This window comes from Pygocentrus nattereri, chromosome 7, assembly GCF_015220715.1.
Source record: "Pygocentrus nattereri isolate fPygNat1 chromosome 7, fPygNat1.pri, whole genome shotgun sequence".
In the NCBI taxonomy this organism is placed as follows: Eukaryota; Metazoa; Chordata; class Actinopteri; order Characiformes; family Serrasalmidae; genus Pygocentrus; species Pygocentrus nattereri.
The window spans coordinates 45,068,374-45,078,373 of record NC_051217.1 but is presented as its reverse complement, the minus strand read 5'-3'; the positions used below and the strand labels follow the sequence as shown (position 1 = coordinate 45,078,373).

The 10,000-nt window shown below is 45.0% G+C and overlaps 2 protein-coding genes across 2 annotated transcripts in view; one reads left to right on the top strand and one right to left on the bottom strand.

Moving 5' to 3' along the window:
• tmod2 (tropomodulin 2) overlaps positions 1-95 on the bottom strand; it is a 58,623-nt gene extending 58,528 nt beyond the window's left edge. Inside the window, exon 1 of the mRNA XM_017719503.2 lies at positions 1-95. This exon is cut by the window's left edge and continues 30 nt beyond it. The gene's annotated coding sequence lies outside the window, so the exon portion shown is untranslated.
• A 2,572-nt stretch (positions 96-2,667) lies between these two features.
• Positions 2,668-10,000, top strand: part of leo1 (LEO1 homolog, Paf1/RNA polymerase II complex component) — a 21,788-nt gene continuing 14,455 nt past the window's right edge. Inside the window, exons 1-5 of the mRNA XM_017719502.2 lie at positions 2,668-2,804; positions 4,403-4,763; positions 6,889-7,211; positions 8,546-8,650; positions 9,688-9,782. Coding sequence (XP_017574991.2) covers positions 2,747-2,804; positions 4,403-4,763; positions 6,889-7,211; positions 8,546-8,650; positions 9,688-9,782 — 942 coding nt within the window. The 5' untranslated portion in view covers positions 2,668-2,746. The remainder of the gene's footprint in view (positions 2,805-4,402; positions 4,764-6,888; positions 7,212-8,545; positions 8,651-9,687; positions 9,783-10,000) is intronic.

Sequence of the window (10,000 nt, the reverse complement as noted above, 5' to 3'; positions counted from 1 at the left end):
CCTCTATCGCCCCTTTTTTCTGTCAAGAAGCGCCAGAAACTGCGTTCTCTCCACTTTCTCGCTCTCACTAAGGGCGGCGACGCAGGAAGACACACAAGCCAGAGTGATTGACGTACGGAGCGGCCAATGAGCGCCGCTCGACACTCCAAGCCCCCGCCCACTCGAGCGGGGAGGTTTTCGGGTATTGTAGTCCGCAGCGCGTCTCGAAAAGATTGACGCGCTTTTTATAATCTCCTCTCGGCGAACTAACCCAACGCAAACAACTGAGGGTATAATGTGTAATTATTCTTACTTTCAAAGACAGGTTTCTTTTATTGATGCTTATTTTTTATTATTTAAAAAAAAAAAGATTAGTAATGTGGGCCTAGTGCCAGAGAAGTGGCAGCACGGACCTTGCTAAGGTGCTGGGAGAAAAACAGGTCAGGTCAGGTCAGGTTGTGTGGTGAAAACACATCGTAATGATTATTAAAGCGAATGAAAAAAGTATGCGGACACTTTCTATGCATCCCTCGAGTTGATGGGGATGTTTCTCATGCAAATCTCATGCAAAAGTGGACTAGGCCTGAAGCGTTGCTGTGCAACCTGGATGACTTATATTGACTGCCTATTAGTGTGAAATTAACATGTTAAGTAAATAGTGGTAAATATGCCAACCTGGGCAAGGTGTAGTTTGTTTTGATCTTGATTACTGGTATATATATATAATGTGTGTGTGTGTGTGTGTGTGTGTGTATACCTGTGTTCATGTATATATTCGTATAAATGCATATACGCTTGAAGGCACTGTCCAGAATTAAGAAAATATATCAATCCTAAAGCCAAAACAGCCTGTTGGTTTTTGTTGTAGACGTCAAGAGCCCTGGTTGATGGCTTCTATACAATGATATATACACAGTGGTGGTGATGGGAACCAGACGTCCCTCTAAAAGCTCCTACAGAAAGTTCCTACATGAACTGGTTCTGAATTCACTGCCTGATGACTGAGACGCTGTTTTATGAGAGTTTAGAGAACTTCAACTCCATTCATGGTGGAGGGAGACATGCAGGGCGCCGTGCGGCAAAATAGTCCCCAAAGAAAACTCATTATTCCAGATTTTCCACTGTTTTCCATCATCAACATTCCATATAAGCTCAGAAGACTCGTGTAGGTTCTCTGGAGGTTCTGGATGGTAAATAAAGTGTCTATATCTGTGTTGTAGTCATGGCGACGCCTGGTTCCCATCATCACCACTGTAAAGACGTCTGACCCGTTTCACACCAAACCCTCTGGATCTCTCTGATTACATTTCAAACACTGAATTTTCCAGAAATTTTGAAAATCTAGTGGAGCTCCCCTTTAAATGGCAGTCCAAGCACAGCAGTGGGTACTTTGTGCCACCTGGTGGTGACATCACAGTATTGCATGAATTAAAAAAACTCGTTTAGTTTTCTAACAGTCCCTTAATCACACGCTGCTCTTGGTTCAGCGTTATAAATAGTCGTGAGACCCTGAGAACGTCTGATCTCGTCTGATCTGCAAGCAGTTATTTACAGGGATTTCCTTTCCAGGCATCAGTGTGTTGATAGTGTGAGATGATGTAAAGACCCAGCCAGAGAACCCGCCGGGAGGAGAATTCCCGCTCTGTAATGTCTTGGGGTTTTCTCAGACACTTGGGGGCGCTCCCGAGCGAGTCCAGAATGAATGGGCTGATATGGAGCGATTGAGTAAAATCATGGTTTATAAATGCTGAAACATTTTAATGTAAACGAATTCGATCATTTCCTGAACAGACCAGCATAAAACACTTTAACAGCGCTGTTTTATTTAAGAGCTTTTAAACTCGAGTTATAGGAGTTTAAAACGGCGCCTCATGACGTCAGAGAGCGCGAACAGCCAATGAGCTGCTCCGCTCGCCCATCAATCATCCCGCTCTAGCAGTAAAGCCCCGCCTCCTGCTGCCCGAAACCCGTTTACTGTAGAATAAAGGAAACAAACAGGTGAGATTTCTCTGTTTTTTAGCCAAATCCCTCCGTCTACTGTCTAAAACTGAAGGAAAGTTCTGGTTCAGTGATTAGAAACTATTTAACTGCTCGTTTTTAGCCGTTGAGCTCCATTCACTTCCATTGAGGACTCACTCACAGGCGCCCTCTGCTGTTCAGCAGGCCTGTGTTACAGCTTATTTTCCAGTCTAATTTCTGTGAAGTTTACAGAACCCCATCCTGTATAAACGAAAATAACTCGTGGCCACGTCTTAGTAAAGCATGGGAACGAGATCCTAACGCGTGGCCACCACTTAGTAAGCCACGGTCTCGTTCCCTCGCCTTACTAAGTCATGGCCACGGCTTAATCATATCATTCCCACACCTTACTAAGTCGTGACCACACATTAGGATCTCGTTCCCAGGCGTTAATAAGGCGTGGCCACGTATTGTTTTTATTTATACGGGGCTCCGTAATATTGTGCACAAAACTGATGAAAAATCTCGCCTGGGAATCTACGGAGCCCCGTTGGTGACAGCCTGGGTTTCTAATGCGTGGCCACGACTAAGTAAGGTGTGGGAGCGAGATGATTAAGTCGTGGCCATGACTTAGTGAGGCGCGGGAACGAGATCGCGGCTTACTAAGGCGTGGCCACGCGTTATTTTTTATTTGTACAGGATGTCGCCTGAAATGGAAGGTTTATCTAAGGAGAAATGAACGCAGGGACTTTTATTTTGTAGAAGAGAGCAGTGCCCGGATGTTGTCGGTCATTGACGGGCCGGAGGAATGGCGGACGTAGACGACTTGTTCGGCAGCGATGGCGACAGCGACGGCGAGCAGAGGGGTGCGCATAGAGTAGATGTCCTTAATGCCGCCAGCCCGTCCGGGTTCGGTCGGGTTCGGTCGGGTTCGGTTTTAAGACAGAACCGACTCGGGTTAGCTCCGCAGCTAGCGCCGCTGCTCGCTCCGGTGTACGTAACTAGCCGTTCCACCTTAAATGGTGCCCCGGTCACGTAGGACTGCGCCGTTTAAGGTGGAACGGGAAAATCCTGACGATTAGGTAGCCTCGTGTTGGAGGAGCAGCCCCGCGTTCTTCCCCCGAGATGCTTAAGAGTCGTCGAGTTATCTAGCACGTTACGGAAACGGTTCGCGCGAGTTCTGTAGCGCTCCGGTGGTTCTGCAGTCTGACCGAGAACGCGCTGTGCACGTTTCTGTGTTCTTAAGGATGCAGGTTCTTCGCGGGTTTTAGTAAACAAAAGGGTTCTATATGGAACCATGAGCGCTCTGAGAGCCTTCATGCATGCGTGAAAGGGTTCTATAGAGATAATGTGGAGTGGGTGGTTCGATGGAGAACCTTTTTTAGCCGGTGACAGTAGGAGAACCCTTTATGGTGCTCTGCAGAATCCAATTAAAGAGGTTCTTAATAAATAGAACCATTTTATTTACCAAAAAGCTCTTGAAGAACCCTCGTTTGGAAGCGTGTGACTACTTGTAGCACCCAAAAAGGGTTCTGCTGTATGTACGATGGCATGCTGGGAACAATGGAAGGGCCCTTATTGGTGCCATAAAGAACCATTTCCAACGTAGAACCATGTGCAATACGTTCCTCAGCAGGCTTGCAGCTGTGTTTAAACCTGGTGAGGAACGTTGTTCTCCTGGGACTGCGTTCTACTGCCCCGAGCTGCTTCCAGTGTTTGGGTTCCAGTGTTTTTCCAATTAATGCGATAATATCTCGTCCAGAAGCTGCAGGATGGGGTCTGTTCTGCTTGTGGCTGTACTTAAGTACTACACACTTAAAACAGTGCTGCGTCAAGGGTTCTTTAGTAAAGGAAATGGTTCTATGTAGGACCAAGAACGCTCAAAGAACCCTCTGTTGCATCGTGAGACTTTGCGAAGTCTTCAGACTAATGTAGAGTGTGCTTTAGACGGTTCTATACAGCAAAAAGGTTCTATTTCACGAAGAACTGCAGATGGGTGTCTGAGTGATCGTGGTTCTATATAGAACCATTTTGAAAGGCGGGGGGGCAGTTGGGGGTCAGGTGTCTTGCTCGGGGATCGAACCGGCGACCCTCTGGTCACAGGGCTGGTTCCCTGACTTCCAGCCAACAACTGCCCCCGGTTATATTGTTAAACTTGACATTGTAACTTTTAGAAGAACCCTCTTGGTGCTAAATAGAGCCCTTTTCACACAGGTTCTACACAGAACCGTTTCCATCGATTTGCACAACCTTTCATAATGCAAGGAACCATGCTAAGGGTTCTCTGAGTGTTCATAAATCTGTGTAGAACCGTTTTCTTTACGAATCCTTGAAGGTATAAGGATTTTTGGTACATTGCACATCAGCCAATCAGAATAGACCTCATTTACATATGGCATTATTAAAGGCAGTAAACGAAACCGTGTGTGACATTGGTGCTGAAATTGTCTGTTGTCTTCTGCAGACTCGGGTTCCGGTTCTGCTTCCGACTCGGAGCAGGAAAGGCCCAGGTCTGCCAGCAACGTCTCTGGAAGTGAGAGCGAGAGGGAGCGGGACGACGACGAAGACGACGACGAAGAAGGTCAGGATGGCGGGAAGCCGAGCAACAAAGAGCTGTTTGGTGACGACAGCGAGGACGAGCGGGTCAGCCGGGGCAGCCAGCGCAGCCAACGCAGCCAGCGCAGCCGCAGCGGCAGCGACAACCAGTCCGATCGCTCCGGCAACCAATCAGACGCCAGCATGCGCTCCGACAACGAGCACTCGGAGGCGGAGCAGCACAGCGGCTCAGAGGGTCATCATGAAGAGGAGGAAGATGAAGGTCACAGGTAGCAGATCTGATACGCGTTTGTGGGTGGGCAGTGTTTTTTTAACAATGTGAGCGTTTACGTTTTAATTCTGGAAAAAAAAACAGTCCGGCGAGAGTTTATATGTAGTTATACACTATTGCCAAAAGTATTCGCTCGTCTGGCTTCACACGCATATGAACGTGAGTGACGTCCCATTCTTAATCCATAGGGTTTAATATGATGTCGGCTCGCCCTTTGCAGCTATAACAGCTTCAGCTCTTCTGGGAAGGCTTTCCACAAGGGTTAGGAGTGTTTATGGGAATTTTTGACCGTTCTTCCAGAAGCACATTTGTGAGGTCAGACACTGATGTTGGACGAGAAGGCCTGGCTCACAGTCTCCGCTCTAATTCATCCCAAAGGTGTTCTATGGGGTTGAGGTCAGGACTCTGTGCAGGCCAGTCAAGTTCTTCCACACCAAACTGACTCATCCACGTCTTTTTCGTCTTTTTGGAACAGGAAGGGGCCGTCCCCAAACTGTTCCCACAAAGTTGGGAGCGTGAAATTGTCCAAAATCTCTTGGTGCTGAAGCTTTAAGAGTTCCTTTCACTGGAACTAAGGGGCCGAGCCCAACTCCTGAAAAACACCCCCACACCATGATCCCCCCTCCACCAAACTTTACACTCGGCACAATGCAGTCAGACAAGTACCGTCTCCTGGCAACCGCCAAACCCAGACTCGTCCATCGGATTTCCAGACGGAGAAGCGTGATTGGTCACTCCAGAGAACTCGTCTCCACTGCTCTAGAGTCCAGTGGCGGCGCTTTACACCACTGCATTCCACGCTTTGCATTGCGCTTGGTGATGTAAGGCTTAGATGCAGCTGCTCGGCCATGGAAACCCATTCCATGAAGCTCTCTACGCTGTTCTTGAGCTGATCTGAAGGCCACATGAAGTTTGGAGGTCTGTAGTGATGGACTCTGCAGAAAGTCGGTGACCTCTGCGCACTATGCCCCTCAGCATCCGCTGACCACTCTGTCATTTTACGTGGCCGACTTTCTTTAGTAAAGAAAATGGTAGAAAAGTAGAAGCTTGAACACTCGGAGAACCCTTTGCATTATTAGCGTTCTTTGCATTTGAGTATGTGCTGTATATGAATCTACGCAGAACCTTTTTCAAAAGGTTATATAGCACCAAAAAAAAAGGTCCTTCTACTGTTACTCTTAAAAATAATGGTTCTTCAAGGGTTCTTCAGTAAAGAAAAGGGTCCGACATAGAACCAAAAACGTTCAAAGAACCCATGATTTTAATTGCATCATGAAAGGGTTCTTGTACTGAGAATGCACTGTATACTGTACTTGAACACTGTTCTACATAGCACCAAACTGGGTTCTTTCATTGTCACTAGTTTGATAGAAGAACCCTTTTTGGTGTGACGCAGAACCGTCTACAGCACATTCTCCATTCATCTGAAAAATGCTTTAAGCATGCAAAGGGTTCTCTGAGTGTTCAGGGTTCTATATAGAACAGTTTTCTGTACAAAAGCATCGTGACCTCTGGTAGCTCGTCTGTGGTTGCGCGATTAACGATGTTCCACGTTATTTTGGTGTAAAATAATTGTCGTTTTTTAAAAATTGCGCTTTAAGTTTGAATATAAGATTCTCATATTGAAATGAGACCACTAATTTGAGTGGTCATCCCCTTTGACGGTCAGCACTCAGTAAAAGCTCTTTGCCGCCTTCTGCTATAGAAATACATGCCGAGGTCAGTGTAGGCGGAAAAAATGTGATATTTTATTGTTTTTGTGATTAAATTATGTCACAATATACTTTTCTGGGCATGTTCTAGAAATCTTCATTATTTTGTTAATTATAATGTTTTTACTTCAAGGTGAGCATAATTAGGCCCGTCTAGCTGGATATAGAGCAGTGCGATAACGGATTGAACAGGAATTATATATATTTTTTTTTCATTATTATTATTATTATTATTATTATTGCTGTAATATGGGGCAGATTCTAAGAGTCTGTTCCCACTCACAAACAAAATATTGTCGTGTGTATTATGTGTCGTAAAATGCCGAAGTATCGTGATGTAATGTTTTTGCCATATTGCCGACCCCTAGGTCAGTATCACAATACTGATTAACTGTATGATATATCGTGCAGCCCCAGCCACAGGTCAGACTTAGGAAGCCCTGTCTCAGGAGCCGGAAGCCACAGATCCGGAAGCCACAGATCTGGAAGCCACAGATCCGGAAGCCACAGATCTGGGAGAGGGAGCATGAGCCCCCGGTCTGACCCCGGCACCCCGCAGTCGGGCTCCGGGACCCCCCACTCGGACGGAGAGGGGTCAGGCAGAGACGGCCAATCGGGAGACGAGAAATGGGGCGGTGAGGGCAAAAGTGACCAATCAGAGGACGAGGAGAAGCAGCGGAATTCGGATGAAGAGAGGGATCATTCTGATGATGAAGGGAGGGAAAATAAATCTGGTGAGTGGAGCGAATCGGCGTCAGCAGATCTGACAACGGAAAAAAACGTTGACGTCATACTTTATAACGTAAAATGCAGCGTAGAGGCGCAAGTTACATAACGTGCCTTACACTGAATGTGTGGAGGACAGCTGGAAGTTTATAGTCTGATAAAATGCAGCGTAAGATTATGTAGCATTCAATAAAATATAATATTGTAAACAATCTGTGTTTCTGAGGGCAAGTTGTGCGGATCTAGCTGTATTCAGATATGAACTGTTCTGTGAAAACCTTCGCATGAATTGCATCGTTGACTGCTTTCTTTAATATAGGCTGAAATTAAAGGGGAATTACACCAGTATTTCAGAATTTCTGCGTGATCGAATGGTTAAGATTATTTATTATCGCCCACCGCTAATTCATCAGTGATACGAAGCTGAAGTCAGATATTCTTGTTCGAATTTTCCTGTTCCACCTTAAATGGTGCGGCAGTTACATTCTATTGACGCTTCAGTCGTCAGAACTGCTGGACTGTTTAAGGTGGAACGAGAAAGTTACCCATTAGCCATTATTATTTTATTTATTTATTTATTTTTGGTGCTTGTTAAGAAGAAAACGACCATAAAACGCTGAAACGACATTAAACTGAGATAAAACAGTGGCTTATCGTGATTTTTTTAACAGAGAAAATTCCGACGTTTGTGGGTTTCTTTGGTCTCTTGTTCTCCGTCTCGCCGGTTTTTCTCCTTTTCTCGTCTCTCTCTGTCTGGAGTCTCTGAAAAACCTCCGTTTGGAGGGTCATGTAGCCCCAACACTTCACCCCACCCCTCTATCTCAACATGAATCGGGACACCTTACCCCCTAGACGAGGACGCCAAACGGAGGGCTGAGGGCTCAGTGGTAGGCCTGAGGGGTGGATTGGGACTGGGCCTTAGACTCAGGATTGTTCACAGTGGTGGTGATGGGAACCAGACGTCCGCCTCTAAAAGCTGCTTCAAAAATAAACTCAGAAGACTCGTGTAGGTTCTCTGGTGGTTCTGGATGGTAAATAAAGTGTCTATATCTGTGTTGTAGTCATGGAGACACCTGGTTCCCATCACCACCACTGTAAAGACGTCTGAACCATTTCACACCAAACCCTCTGAACCTCTCTGTTTATTTACATCTCAAACGCTCAACTGTAACTAAAACTTGATGCTGAAGTAATGAAAGGCCCTCCCTTTAACTCTAAGAGCTAAAAAACAAAACTTTTTCAGAGTTTAATGGTTGGCCTGCGCAGCATAACAGCCTGAGGCTTCTGAAGTTTTTCTTCATAAAGAGTTTGTCTAAACGGTTCTGCTGGTTTGTCTTCCCAGGTTCAGCTAAAGGCAGCGACAGCGAAGACGACTTTCTGGGACGCAAAAAGAAGAAAGTGGCTTCAGACTCGGACTCGGACAGTGACATCGGTGCTCACAGGGGGGGTTAGTCGCACTGTTCGATCACAAAATATATATATAATATAAACCAAGTCTGTTCTACAGTTTCTCGTTAGACTGAATGAATAACCGACTCTAAATGTAGGTATTGTGATATAAACCGAGTCCGTTCTACAGTTTCTCATTAGACTGAATGAATAACCGACTCTAAATGTAGGTATTGTGATATAAACCGAGTCCGTTCTACAGTTTCTCATTAGGCTGAATGAATAACCGACTCTAAATGTAGGTATTGTGATATAAACCGAGTCCGTTCTACAGTTTCTCATTAGACTGAATGAATAACCGGCTCTAAATGTAGGTATTGTGATATAAACCGAGTCCGTTCTACAGTTTCTCATTAGACTGAATGAATAACCGGCTCTAAATGTAGGTATTGTGATATAAACCGAGTCCGTTCTACAGTTTCTCATTAGGCTGAATGAATAACCGACTCTAAATGTAGGTATTGTGATATAAACCGAGTCCGTTCTACAGTTTCTCATTAGGCTGAATGAATAACCGGCTCTAAATGTAGGTATTGTGATATAAACCGAGTCCGTTGTACAGTTTCTCATTAGGCTGAATGAATAACCGACTCTAAATGTAGGTATTGTGATATAAACCGAGTCTGTTCTACAGTTTCTCATTAGACTGAATGAATAACCGACTCTAAATGTAGGTATTGTGATATAAACCGAGTCCGTTCTACAGTTTCTCATTAGGCTGAATGAATAACCGACTCTAAATGTAGGTATTGTGATATAAACCGAGTCCGTTCTACAGTTTCTCATTAGACTGAATGAATAACCGACTCTAAATGTAGGTATTGTGATATAAACCGAGTCCGTTCTACAGTTTCTCATTAGACTGAATGAATAACCGGCTCTAAATGTAGGTATTGTGATATAAACCGAGTCCGTTCTACAGTTTCTCATTAGACTGAATGAATAACCGACTCTAAATGTAGGTATTGTGATATAAACCGAGGAACATGGATATGGTCAGTTATTATGATTAATAAGCTCTTTTTTCCTTCATAGGTAAGAAAACTGCAGCAGATGACTTGTTTGGGGAAGCAGACGACATCTCCTCAGACAGTGACGCTGAGAAACCCCCCACACCCGGACAGCCAATGGCAAGGCTCAGCTTTACTGATTGTATTTGTCAGTGGGAAACACAGACGTCAATTTAAACCCCACCCAAATCTGCAGAATTCAGTGAAACTCTGTACAGTAGCTCTTTAAGGTGTATTTGACTAAAGCTACTTAAGTAACGACATGAACGAAACCGAAATGCTGCTGAACGCGTTTAAAGAACATTTTAACAGCAATATCCTCGAGTCAAACTCGCCGT